General features: G+C 52.9%; 1 protein-coding gene across 9 annotated transcripts in view; it reads left to right on the plus strand.

The window, feature by feature from the left end:
* Nucleotides 1-14,610, plus strand: part of Hth (Meis homeobox homothorax) — a 518,842-nt gene that overhangs the window by 64,234 nt on the left and 439,998 nt on the right. For all 9 annotated transcript variants that reach the window (XM_076427479.1, XM_076427474.1, XM_076427471.1 and 6 more), the window contains exon 6: nucleotides 5,706-5,897. In XM_076427479.1, coding sequence (XP_076283594.1) covers nucleotides 5,706-5,897 — 192 coding nt within the window. The remainder of the gene's footprint in view (nucleotides 1-5,705; nucleotides 5,898-14,610) is intronic.

Consider the following 14,610-nt stretch of genomic DNA (forward strand, 5'->3'; position numbering starts at 1 on the left):
CGGAATGCAGCGAACGCGCGATGAAGAAGATTCCATAAATATCTGCGCTCGGAGTGCGGGGCGCCGAGGGGGTTGTCCGGTGTAGGGGGGGGGGGGGAGCAGCAGCAAAAGTAGAGGAGTAAACGACGGTAGAGAAGGAGGAACTGCCAGACGATGAACAGAGAAGGATGACCAATGGAGGGAGAGGCATGGTAGCCCGCGGTGCTGCGCTTCGTGCATTTAACATTTTCGAGCCAATCGCGTATTAGCATAATTACGTTTTGCTGGGGCCCGGTGCGCGGAAGGAAGGGCCACTTCGCCCTCTCTCTTTCTCTCTCCCTTTTCGTTTACCTTCTGCCAACCTCTCCCCTTCCCCGGGCGTTCCTCTTTCCACGTCGGTCTTTTCTGAGTTGCAGCTCGTACCTACGGCATCTTTGTCTCTCGCCGTAGCCCTTCCTCTCTCTCTCCCTGTCGCTCGTTCTCCCTTCGACCTGCACTCGTGGCCGGCGCGGCGTATGTACACGCCATCACCGGTTAGAGAGCGGTAAATTTCTTATGGGGTATTATGGCGCACAGTGCATACCAACGGAATTCATACTGGCGCAACGCGCGGACAACCCTCTACCCCCCCATCCCACCCCGCCCAGCCGCCACGGGAGAACTGGTTCTAACTTATACCTAGGCATCCTTCTGCGCTAGAGACATCCGCGTGCTTCCTCCTCCTCCTCCTTCGGGCCGTTCCGACGTTGCACCGACGTTTTTTGCGCGTGTCCCAAGAGACATCCGGGTTAACGCGGTGCCTGCGACCGTTTCGAGGATGCCGTGCACCAGCCGGAAGATCCGAGATCGATGGAAACGCTTGATCTCGTGGTCGGGTCGGGGTACGCTGCTCGTGGCTCGATTCAACAGGGATTTCTTCCGAGATCTTGTTGCTTTGTCATTTCGAACGGTTATTTCGAGCTGGGTGCACGCTGAGAAAAACTGCACCTCTCCGGATCATTAACACTAGGTTTACTGGAGCACTAAAAGTGGCATTTACACTTTTGTAAAAATAACGGGAATGTGGTATCGAAATTATTGACAATTTTTTGTAAAATATATACTCAAACAAATAAATTTGAATGCGTCGCTTCGACGCGTTCTATAAACCTAGTGTTAAACTGTGAACCTCTACGCATTTTTCTCATGACCCCAAACTTCGAGAGCTGTTTCCACCCTTTGAATATGGACTATGGCCGTCAAAGAAAAATACGTGTGTAATATTTTCTTAATAGCTACGTCCTCCCAAAGTTTCATTGAGATTTTAAGATGTCACTTCGGGATCGTCTCCTGCAAGTGGAATTCCAAATAACGATTCGCGTCGAGTTCCCGAAGTCGGAACGCCATAGCTAGAGAGGGAAGGAAGCGTCTCGTCACACCCGGTATATAGGTATCCTGTGCGTGCGGTAAGGGATGGTCAGGTTGTGAATCGGGAGCACGGGAGAGGGACCGAGACAGACACCCCGAAACCTTCATTACCTTCGGCTTCAAAGGAGCCCATTGTGCCGTAAATGGGGTTCGCTCTGCGCTCCTTTTTTTCGTTCCTTGGTTCGTACGTACCCTGGATCCGTTCCATTCTTCGCCGTTTGCCTTTCCGAGAGCCCGTCAACAGAGGGAGGATGGCGGAAGGAGAGCGGTGTTCGTACGACGAGGGGGTCAGGACCGGGGGGAGGGGGCAAAGAGAGAAGGAGGTGAGAGGGGGCTGGTGGTGGAGATCGGGGTAGACACTTGTTCGCTGGTTCCTTCGTTTACGTAAATTCTCGAGTAATTTGGGGTCGGAATGAAAGGGAACCACGCGGCGGTATAATGTCGCCTCGTGCGGAACCTCCTCTCTCGCGATCGAGGGGGAGGAGAGAGAATAAAGACGGGGAACAAGAGAGCCGGGCGAACCTCGGGACCCCGTTTAAGAAGTCTTTGAATCGAGAACTCGTTTCGAGGAGGCCTGCGCGCGGGCGCGCGCGGCTCCGCTTCCCGCCGCGGCGACAAGTTTCTTCGTCACCGTTTAATCGCGTCAACTCGAGAGAGATTTTTTCTCTCTGCTCCGCGGCAGAAACACGAGGAATTTATCTTTGCACACGTGGGACGACGAGCGAGTCTGTGCCCGGTGTGCTGGTGAGAAGGAACAACAAGTCGAAGAGGGAGAGAGAGAGAGAGCTGGAGCGCGTATTCGAGGAAGAAACAAGTCCGCGGGCACCGGGTGAAATCCGGCCGACAATTTCTCTTCTGGCGCGCGTACAAACCGACACCCCTGTCCGCGGAGCTTGTTAAATCGGCCATAAAATTGGAATAATCTCGAGTTACAGCGTCGCCGGTATCGCGCGGCCATTGAGTTTCTTCTGGCGCTTGTACACACACCGAGCGAAGCTACCTTCCGGTAATGGCGTTGCCTCTGGTGTCGCATGTACCCACGGAGAACACGAGAAGCGTTCGCGGGGACGTAATGAAAGCGATACCGCCCCTTTGCCTCTCTACCTCCGCCTCCCTACTCTCTTTCTTTCTCTTCCTCTGCCCTGGGTGCTTTTATTTCGGAACGCTCGAGGAAATTTACGCCCGTCTCGCTCTCTCGCGGAAATTAAATACCCGCTCGGATAATTCCGCCGATAGCACTTCTCCGCCGAGGGCTTTCACCGGACCGGAGAAAGAGAGCTCTCGCGATCGAGAGTTCGCTGGCTGGAAACGGCGATCCTTTGAGACACTCGATATTTTCCGTAGCCCCCGCAAACCTCCCCTGTCCCTTTACCTCTTTCTCTTCTTCTTCTTACGTTCGTATCAGAAAATCCGAGAAGCACCGGGCTCCCCGCACGGATGAATTAGATACCAAAGAAGTGCACCGCGCTCGCTGCTCCGCCTAGCGTATCCTTGACTCTAGGACCGTGGTGTACAGTGTCAACCGGGCGGCCGTGCGAACGGTGAAAGGATATGATATATCTGAAACAACGGAGCCTGGTCCACGACGTCGAATTTGTATGAGGCTCTGTTTATTGTTCCACTTGTCGAGGAACCCGTACCTCCGAATCTCGTTTTGCAACAACGGTTTCGCGCGGTATCCGATTACCAACCGATCGCAGCCCTCCGCTTTCCGCGTTTCGTCTCCCTCCATTCTCGAGTCCTTCGTATCGCGTGTCCTAGACCAGAGATCGTCCCAACGGAGCTGCAGATCGCGTGAACCGTTTGCACCTCGCGGGAACATCGGGTCGGGGGCAGGGCGCCTTGTCCGAGTGCGATATACCTAACCTATCGTCGATCAGATACACTCTCTTCCTTATACGATTCACGTCTGTTTAAATCTCTGCTACAAGAAATAATAGAATAAGGATTTAATATACATAGAGTACAATAATTTTCGGTACATGTTTATTTGTTTTGTCGATCTCGGTTATCTTTTGTCGATCTTGGTTACGGGTACTGAAAATAGAAAGACGGTTTTGTGAATCGTGTTCATCGGAAGACTGTGTTTTTACGAGGGAGAGGTAGGGATAGCAGGTCGAAATGTACTCGCGCGCTAAAAAATGGCTCGATATCCGTGTTCCCGCGCGCAAGAGGTACGATGGGCACACGGTGGGCCCCGAGTCGGTATAGGTGAACATTCTGCTAGCGGGCTCCTTTCGGCGTGGTCGGGGAGGCAGGAGGAGAGGGGGAAACGATGGGCCCCGTTTCTTTTCTTCGGTGAGCATTGTCGGCCGGTTCGACTCGACTCCCGGTGGATCAAATTCTAACCAGTCCGGCATTATAGCCGCTGTCCTTCGGGGTCCTCTCTTCTCCGCCCGCTCTCCGCGCCGTTTCGTCCCCGCGTTAAAGAGAGTCTAGTCATCTCGGTGGAGGCATTGTGTTACCTGGCGGTGGCACGAAGAAAATTCTGGAGAAGTTTGCGTTGGCATGAGAACCCGACCGTGTTGTTGTCGCCGGTCCTCTCGCTCCAATATCGGTCTTTGTCAGTTGCGTCGGGGACGCGATTTTCCCATGAAACTAGCCCGAGGGTGGAGAAAGAGACGCATCCACAGGCTGACCGGACGGGGCGGGTGTGTGTGTGTATCGTGAAATATCGTATGCGCCGGTCGAACGTCGCGTCGCACGCGGCGGCGATCTCTGGAAAGAGGATCGGGTCCGTGCATCGGTTACCTCGCGTTCGATCAACGAGCCTTCCCTTCGCATACGCTTAACGCATGATAAACGCGTGCATTGTCTACGCTCGGTGTTAGCCACGGTCTTCCTCCATTGGACGGTGCCGCCTACGGCAAAGATGGCCGTCTTCTCTATTACATATAAATGCCTAATAAGAAGAACGTCGTAAGTATCTGGCTAGGTGGATAGGTTGCCGAGAGGCAAAGTAGAAGCCCCGGCAACAGAGAGAACGGGATAGGCAGAGAGAGGGAGAGAAAGATGGAAAGAGAAAGGTAGAGAGAGGTAGAGGAATGGTCAGATAGGAGGTTAGAGGAAGACGGAGAACGGGCTAGGAAGACCAAGCGCGTACGCGCTTGCAACGAGAGAAGACACGCCGCCTCGTAATGCGCCGGCCTTCCCCCTTCCTCCTCGACCCCCCCCCCATCCGTCGATTTACATATAACAAGATAACCGTTTTTATTTGCTTTTGCTTATATAATACATTTTTTCTAAACCGAATCAAGCGGCGAGTCGGTTCGGTTCGGCGGGGATGGGGTCAGGGGAGACCGGGGGGATGGACAGGGAGGGGAGGATGAACCGTGAGGAGGACGCTGGAGGACCGAGTATCCTATAGGCCTGTCAGACCTCATTTGCATACATAACATTCTGGTCGACTGGACACCGGTCAGACCTCCTCTCTCTGTCTCCCTTCGATCCTGTCCCGTGGACGCGCAGCCAGTCTTGTCTCTCGCTGCCGGACTGCTTCCACGGCCTCGAGATGCAACGAACTCCTCAACGGCCCTCTCCTCCATCTTTGTGTATCGATACCAACGCTCGTATCGGGCGGATCTTTTGGTACCTTGGTCCGAGGTGAAAATACCGGGTGAACGGTTTGTAGGGAACGGGAGAAGGGACGCGCGTGTCATGGATACACACCATAGTTTAGGGGGTGTCCAGCGGGCACCTTAACGCTCTTTCTCTCTCCTTAGGTTGACCATTCGTGTCTCTTATCCCCAACCTTGAGGACTGTTTTGACCTTTGCGACATAAACAACGAGCGAAATAAATTTATTTAAAAGCTATTGTGGGATCAGGAAATTATTCCACATAATATGGAGATTAGGAAGAATCGAAGGGTTCAGTGGCCACGCTCAGAAGCTGGTTCGAGTCCCACCGGTTCCCCCTTTCTCCTAAAAGTCTGTACTATGAAAATTTTGCGAGAAGCCGTGTTGCATGTAGAATGCGTTGTCAATCGACACTGTTCGGCCGGACGATGCTAAATGATGAGCGACGAGAGCGAGGTTCAAAGCGGTCGTTAAAATGTCAGGCGTGAAGTTTAGAAAGGCGTCGAAACCGAACTCGGGAGCCGGGGACATTAAAACAAGCGCGCGCCGCGGCATCAATTAAAATCTTATTTACGACTTCCCTTATCTCGGGGCTCGGCTGCTCGAGCTGTCAGAGAGCCGTCCCGAGAGCGTCACGGTAGTCGTTAGTTTTAATAGAGTGCTCCGGAACGAGAGTAAGAGAGAGAGAGAGATGTACGAGTATGAGCCGATGTTAATTCGATTCCCCATTTGGCTGTTTCAGGTGCACGAACTCTGCGACAACTTCTGCCACCGGTACATCAGCTGTTTGAAAGGCAAGATGCCGATCGACCTAGTGATCGACGACAGGGAGAGCTCGAAACCGCCCGAGATCGGGAACGGACTGGACGGTGGCGGGCCGAGGAGCACCGCTGACAGCACCAGCCACACGGACGGAGCCAGCACGCCGGACGTCGTGAGTACCTCACCATCGTCAACGTCTTATTATCCGCACGACGCGATCACCCCCCATCACCACCATCACCACCACCACCACCATCACCACCAGAACAATAATAACAATAATAATAATAATCACGCCGGTATCGGCAGTACCGCCACTACCACCCCCTTGCAACTGAGCCAAAACCAAAGCCAAAACCACCACCCTGCGCCGCAGTCGAACACCACCACTACTACTGCTATTACCCCAAGTAGCGCCGCCACAACTCCCAACTCCCTAAAGCGTACGCACCAACAGATGATGATGGCAGCCGCGGCGGCTTCCGCGATGGCCACCTCGCCGCACCCAGCCGCATCCGCGCCCCCAGCGCACGCGCACGCCGCCCTCGCCGCCTACCACAGCTCGGCCGTTTATCCGTGCTCGTAATAGACGCGACTTCCGTGCCGATACCGCGAGACCTTTTCTCTTCTTATCACCGTGATACCTAGTACTGTCTTCTGTTCCCTCTGCTGTGCCGTCTCTTTGTCTTCTTCCACCACCATCACCCACAACCTCTGTACGCGCGCAATCTGGCGTCATCTGATCTTCATCTTTATCTTCGTCTGTCATCCCCCACGCAACCAGGTCACCGAGAGTCCTCATTCTCGAGCGTGTCGTTCGGCCGCGTTTCTTTCTTCTGGTCTTTCGTCGTCGCCTGGTCGTCTCGCGTCGTCATCTCGGAACGAAGGACAACACGGAACTTATGAAAATTCCGCGTGTGACCCGCGCGTCGCGATGTCTCGATCGCGACTGTTTAGCGGGGAACACCGCAGACGTACCAGGCGCCCTCTCGCACGTGTTCTCATCCCCGTGGCCTCGCCTCGAGGTCACGAGCTGTTCCGGAGGGAAGTGTCGTCGGCGTACAGCGAGACACTCGAGGATCTGTCTACATCCAGCAGCCGGGGGTTCGTAGTGACGCGCGAGCGTCTCTTCAGGAGCCTGGCCGTGTATTCCTTTTCTCCGGCGTGTCGAAGAGTCTCGAGGGGTTGTGTGTGTCGTTGTCATTGTCGTCGACGTCGTCGGGAGGGTGTCTCGATTGGGTCGTGGGTGACAGTTGCCGCGCGATACTGTTGGACTGGCGCTACTTGTCGGCATTTCCAGTACGTTGCTAGCGAGTGTCTCGTACTGCTCGTACGAGCGAAGGACGAGTGTTATACTTTGTTTGGCACTTGGCTGGCTTTTTACGTTCCACTCACGAATTCTGTACTTCTATATTTCCGCCATATGTTTACTCTCTATCTCTGTTTTGTCTCTTCACTTCTCTGTTGTGTTTACATACATACATGGATACATCCACATCTGCGTATCTGTCTCTCTATCCTCTCTGTTAAGTGTTGCTCAAGCCGTAGAGAACAGATATCCACGCTGGAGAAAGAGAGAGATGCATATAGTGCGTACAGCAAAATTCCACACGCTCGGGCGCGTCGCTTGCATTCCTCCCGCTGCGCTCGAGCACTTCCGTGCACGGGTGTGCTTGTCGGGTGTACACACGCGCGAGAGGAACGTGTGCGTCTCCATTGCATCGGTAACGGACTGGCGAACGTTTCCCGAACTGGTCGGCCAGATCGACGGGACAGTCCATTTGCTCGGTGGCCACGCTCGATTACGCAAGATTGCGACGTGCCCAGCGGTGAAGAACGCTTCTAAATTCGTCTCGGAGCCAGACACCGGCCGAACCAAGACACACTACCTAGGCTTTCGGCTAGCTTTCAAAACACGATCCTCGAGCCCCGGAGTCCGACTTTGGACCAGACCGGGTCACGTGTGGTAGATACGCGTTTCACCGCGCGCGCGTGTTCTAGCCAAACGAGCGGCGAACGTTACGCAATTGATTTCTGCGTGTCGTCGCGGCCGCTCGATTCTGTATACCCTTCACCGCACGTGTGTGCAGATGTGCGGGCGTCGTCGTGAAACCAAGTGAAATCGAGACACGGTATACACGTGGTCTCTCGCGGCCACGTGGTGCTTGGTGCACGCCGACGAGAACACGCGCGCCCCCTAGCCCCCACAATCCCTCTGTTCTGTTTCCTCCAAGGTCTTTCGCGGTCTATGCGGTACAGCGCACGGATTCGTTTGGCGAACTTACCGGGCATTATGGGAAGGGCGAAGATTTCGCGCGGGCCCTTCCCGCTGGGGCGACACGGTGAGAGCTGAGGACTAGTGTTAGGCGAGAAGCGTTGACGCGAAAACATTTTGTTTTCGAGAGACACGGGCGCGGATCAGGTCGGTTTCTTCTTTCGTGTCGCGGTCCTCGACCGGTAGACACACATCGCGGTTCTCTTATCGATCGATCGATGTTTCTTTTATCATCTCGGATTTAGCTTTCATTAGCTGATCGAACCGCCGAGGGAATCGTAACGGACACGCGAGCAGCAGGAGCGAATCGCGCGAACATTCTTCTTGTTTGTTTCTCTCGTCTCCCAGATCTATAATGATCGATACCGATCTCGTCGCGCGTTCCAAGCAGATTCGGTGTAGAACGCGGTCGCGCGTGATTTTTAGGACCGCGTGCAGCTCGCGGAAGAGAGAGAAAGAGTGAGGGAGAGAGTGTGAAAGCGCGAGCGATACGATTAATTGCTAAACGAACTATTAACCGTGATCAGGATATACGTAATAGGATTAAGGCTTCTAAGCGTGACAAGATGAATTTTGTGTCTATTTTTAAACGGAACGGTTCGGATCGTTAATTTAAGAGTCGCGCGTATGCGGGTGCAAATGAGCGGAAATGCGCGGGAGTGTGTATGTGTGCGTGTCAGAGAAAGCGAGTGAGAGAGAGAGAGAGACGGGAACGAATGTGCTGACGTTCAAATTCGCGAGATCGTAGTCGAGGTAGACGATATAGTTTTTAATTTATTGAATAGAGTAGCTTCGACTAGCGGTAAAAATCAGGCGAATAGAACGCTGATCAAAAGGACACGAAGGATTGTACTCGGCGAGCGAAAACGCGTGTTCATCCTGTTCGAGACACTCGGGCCTTTGACCGAACAATCTCTTAGAATTTAAAGCGAAGACTGGTTTCCATTATTACCGATATCGATAACATTTTTTCTATTCTCTTTTCCCTGACGGTAGTCAAATGATCCGTCGAGTGTCTCGAGCAGAGTGTCATGGTCGATCCCGCGGTAGAGGCGATTCACGCGATCGAACGGTTTATCGAGAGAAATATAAAAAGGCAGCGAGGAAGAGAGAGCACGGAGATTCGAGCGAGATGCCCACAAGTCGTACGCGATCGAACTATCACCACACTAGGTCTCGGTACTCGTAACTAGGGAGTTGTGTGAGGTACAAGTCCTGGCCGGCAGGGCGCGCGAGGCCCACCCCCCAATCCCCGTACTTAATAACCCTTGTACTCAACGATAAAACTTGTGCAGAACGTGTATCTAGGAAGAGCGAGAGCACAAGAGGCGAACGAGCCCCCCAGCTGGTGCCCCGACCGAGCCTCGGTCTCGGGCAGAGCTCCTTGACCCTGGAATTAGCATTTCTTACACGCGAAACCAGTACACGCAACGCTACCAGACGAACACGAACACACCGAACATACATACACTCATGTACACAAACAGGGCACACATACACACAGGGGCGTCATGAATCATAACAGAAGAACACGGGACGTTCGAGCCGAATCGCGTGTGTATCGTATGCATACAGACAGATTCTCGAGCGGGGCACAACACACAAAACAAAGGGTCACCTGAGTGTGCGGGCCAGTGGCACGGATGATTCTTGGCGATCGGTAGCCCGGCCCTTTCTGCGCCAGCATCGGCAAGAATCATCCGGGCGAGTCACGTGCGCGTACGCGCGCACACAGCGAAAAAAGTCCTCGAACAGACACTCGTAACCGGAGAGAGAAAACAGTATATATCACACAGGGAACAAATGTTGGCCCCCACACGACAGGTACGTAACACGGAAACAGGGTGAAGGGCGCGGGGCACCAGACCGGAGGAGATGCTCGCCACGGGCTCCCCGATCGTGAGATACGCTGCTGCGATACGCCGCGATAGGCTGCGCGCGCGCGCTCGCTCGCGCTCGCAGCCAGATCACAATCAGAGAAATTGAACGAACGAAAAAGAAAAGCTACAAGGGTGTACGGAGGTCGGAAGGTGGGTTTCAGCACCAGCCGGTTGGAACCCTAGTTACGAGTGCCGAACCTAGGGGTCGAGAGACCTCATACGAAGGTCTCTCGGCTTTCTTCCTTCGCCCCCCACCCCCAACCCCTCTCCTCATTGGTTAGGGCCCCAGGAAACGACACACGGTGGAGTGTCGAACGGGGCTGAACTACACGGAGGAACCGGAAAAAGGAAAAGGAAAAAGGAGAAAGGGGGCAGAGAGAAAGCGAGAAAGATAAACCGGAAGTCGACGGTATACAAGAACGGAGAACGCGTACGAGCGTAACTCGAACCGTTCGATGTTCGCGCGCTTTGAAATCGCCGATAAAGAGGGGGGGACAGCCAGTTTGCGTGTGCGCTGTTTCCTCGATCGGAACGTCGACATTTTTGTTTCGCCGGTAACCCGCGAATTTGTACATTTGTATTTGTGATGATTGAGTTCGTTGTTTGTTGCGTCTTCCACATTGGGACTTCCGGGCGGGCCGTCCCCCGGAGGCACGTATCGCGTCGTACGACACGCGAACGTTCTCGCATTTTTACTCGTCTTCCCTACGTTTGTTTTTTTCGTTTTTCATCTACGATGTTTTTGTACGGTTCATTTTACTTTTGTTTTCACGTCTTGTCTTTTTTTTCTTTTTTATTTCACCGTTCGTTGTTCTATCAAGATCTCGAGTCTGTAGTTTATCACACGCATCTTAACCGTCCGAGGATTCGGTTCAATTACGCTTAGAAAAAGAATGAAAAGAACGGCTCGACTGGACGCATCGCGGAGCGCACTCCTCGAGCGCGGCGAGCGACTAAACAAACACGCGCGACACGAAGCGGAGAAGCGGTGATTAGCGTGAATACATAGTGCCATAGGTGCAGAGCAGGCGCTCGCGTGCGCCCAGACTGTGTACTTAATTAATGATAATCGAGGAACGAGACGATTCGGGCCGGGAATAAACTCGAAACGTATCTATACGCCGTTACCAGATCGGGAGGTTCCGAGAATTCTTTTTTTTTCTTTTTTTTTTCTCGCGGTTTGTGAACGAAATCGTGTATTCGCCGCGAGCACGTCTCGTCCACGGTCGCCGTGACTATTACCGGCCAATACCGCGGTTCTATGTTTCGTGACCGAATTTTCGTTCGCGTCGATTTCGTTGTTCTTTTCGCGACGGTGGACGAGCCGCCTCGCCGAGATACTCGGTTGACGTAGCTTGCGTCTCGCGTACTCGGTACACTTATTATTTTTCGCCTGACAGGATCTCGATCGGTGGATTCTGTTGAAGGATCGATCCGCGCCGGGCGGGAACGCACCGTTTGTTGAGCATGTCGCGATTTTTCTTGTCGATAGTGTTACGTTTTTGTTTCGCATTGTTTCTACGGTTTGTTAACGTTTGAGGAGGAACGCGGCGTTCCGTGCGCGATTCTCCGTAGCGTAGATCACTGGACAGACATCCGACTCGTGTGCGGACGCTTGGAGAGAATGAGAGAGAGGTGCGTGTGTATGTATGAGAGAGAGAGAGAGAGAGTGTGTGTAAGTATGAAAGAAAGACAGAGAGAACGGGTGGAGAGAAAGAGTACGCTAGCGCGCATACACACAAAAAGACACACGACCTACCAAGCATACAAACAGAAGCGCACGGGCACACCGGCGAACAGACACGCACACGTTGTTTCAATTAACCGAGGTTGCGTAATTATAGACGCGTCGCGCCGCGCCGGGTGAGACGAGTCCTCGAGTACACGCCGCTACGGACAATTTGCGCATGTATGTGTGTTTATGATTACAACTTTGAAAACTAGGCTTAAGCGCAACCAGGATGGATGAACGAGAGAAAGAACGAATGAACAAATGAATGAAAGAAAGAAAGAGAAAAAGAAAGAAAGAGAGAAAAAAGGAAGGATAACGTTTACGACGAAAATTCAGCCGAACATTGTATACGACTAGCATTACATAGCGATAATATATTACCGATAATGATACTTGTTTAAACTATTGTCTCAATCAACGTATTTTCATTATAAATAAATGTTAGCCTTGTTGAGTTAAAACAAAAAAAAAATTCACCACACGACTGACTGGTAATTTCCACCGGAACCGATGCTCCAATACGCCAGGCGAAGATCTCCAGCTCGAGATAACGGACGCCTAGCTCTCCTTTCCTTCTGCATGCAAGAATACACATCTTCGTGTCCTTTTTATAATTAAAGCGTGAACCGGGTCTCCGGTTCTCGGGGGCCCCGATGCGTCTGTCGTCGTCTTTGATAACCGCGAGGCCGATTGCTCGTCGGCCGATAATTGCGATCGGATTAATTAAACATCGTCACGGACGGGATCCTGGAGCGGAGTGAAGCGGAGCGGCGTCAATGGAGCAGAAGCAGCCGTCCTCGTAGCTGATCGTCGACGTGTCGATCGTGCCGGTGTGGGATCGGCGCGATGACAAGCCGATTCGTCGACGCGTACCGCGTCCGACGAGCGTTCCTCTTAAAAATTAATTAAGACGAGTGGGAAAACGATTCGCCGCCGATAGGATGCCGATCATCCACATCCACGGGAATATCCTGAACTGGGGACAAGGACGAACGCTAATCGGAGCAGCGACGGGATCGATCATTAGGGAGCGAGACAAAGAAGTTACGATTCCCGTAGGGCCGCGCTCGCGCGCGCCACGCCATTGCAAGGGAATATTAGCCGAAGAGCGGACCTAACCTGCCGGCAACGCGGCCCATAAATCTCGGTTAACCCTCCACTAATAAATATTTAACCCTTTAAATTTGCAACAACCCTCAGCGTGTTGCCATTTGCATAAGACTTCTATTTCATTTACACATCGCATAATTGAATATTTAAATTCAATTGCCCGCCGTTACGCGCTCGCAATCCCGAGCCGCAAAACTGTAGTAAAACTTGTAACGGGGCCACTTTACTTTCCCCCGCACACCCCTTCGAACCCCGCTTACAAGCCGCCCGCTGGAAAACCACCCCCGTTCCGGCGTACGGCTGAGACGGGACCGCCACCCCCCGCCTCGTCGCGATCAACCCCTGCCCCGGAGAAACTGTTTCGTGAATGTTTCGCCGACCCCCGGGAACGTCGAGGGACAGATTCTTCGGCTGGGGAAACGTCTTCCGCGTGTGTCTACCGTCGATCGTCAGCGCGCACACCACTCGCCTCGCGAATTCTTGTCGTGGCTGTTGTCCCCGGGATCTGGCCTGGAAACAGCTTCTCGGTTCTCTTTGGATTGCCGGGAAACTTTAGTTAGATCTGTCAACCAATTCTGTTGTTCTGGATTGTTTTATATTTTCAGGGAGCACGTGAGTGCAGCATCGTTACTTTCTTAAGTAACGATTGAAACTGAAGAAAGTTTGTTTATTTAGAACACACAATTTCAAAGCTGTGAGGAGCGCAACTTCTCGTTTTGCATATACTACAATCATAAGCGAGCATTTTCTACTCCCGTTTGTCCTTTATTTTGTCCGTATCTTATACCGTGCGCATTAGTGCCTTTATGCCGTCGAGTATCAATGTGCTTTCATTATACCCTGCGCTTTCGTGTGCGTGTTCGCGCTGAGACTATCACCGGATACGAATCTACGAAAAAGGGGAGGAATCACGAACGCCGATCACGAGCACGAGGGTAAGTTCCGAGCGCAACTTTCATACATTTCAAAGCTTCGTCGAGCAGTCTCTGGAGAGAGGTATAGTTTAGAATTTTCGGTAGCGGGGGATAGATCGAACTCGAAAGCGGCCGCGAATCCTCGCGTTCCGATGGCCAAATTAAAACCGAGCCCACCCGGGCCCCACGTATTCATGATATTTTTTTGGCCGAGCATGTGCCCGGTCTCCGTGGCGTTGCTAAATATTTTTAGAAGCATTTCATCGGGTGACGAGAGCGCATACGCGCCACGTGTCGAGACTCGGTCGTGTTCCGTGGTGAATGTCCTCGCGTCGTTCTTCTTCTTCTCCTCTTCATCTCGCGTTCGCCTCCGTCTTCGTGTTCCCGCTCTCTGTGTCGGGGTCCCTCCGTTCGCGACAGAGAGACTCTTCTACATTCTCCGGACGACATCTGGCGTCCTGGCACGTATATGGCCGTTAGCACTTTCACGAAAGGGATTACCATTGTCACGTTATTCATGCTAACGATGATCGGCCGAGATCGGCCGCGACGATAATCGCCGTGTCACTAAAATCGAGGAGGCGGTCATTGTGAGCGACATACTGACAGCATAATAAATTATCCGGTTCTCCTTCTTCCACTGGCGACGAGAGACGCGCTCTCTCTTCCGTTTCTCTTCCTCTCCCTCTCATGTACCCGCGACTCTCTCTCTCTTTTCACCATGGCACGGTGTCGCGCGCCTGTTTTCGCCCTTCCTTCTCTGCCCATTTTGCCCATTTTGCCCGCGAGACCACGGCTGTGCACCGTGTACCATCGCAACGCGATACAAGACGCTCTGGCACACCCGTCCACGACGATAATCGCGGAGACAGCCGGCGATTACACCGCCGGGAACGTGTCGCTCCTAGGAAACACTGCTTACCTCGACCTGCCCCACGATTCTGCGTAAAATCGACCGACTCGCTGGAACACTA

This window comes from Lasioglossum baleicum, chromosome 7 (genome assembly GCF_051020765.1).
Source record: "Lasioglossum baleicum chromosome 7, iyLasBale1, whole genome shotgun sequence".
Lineage (NCBI taxonomy): Eukaryota > Metazoa > Arthropoda > Insecta > Hymenoptera > Halictidae > Lasioglossum > Lasioglossum baleicum.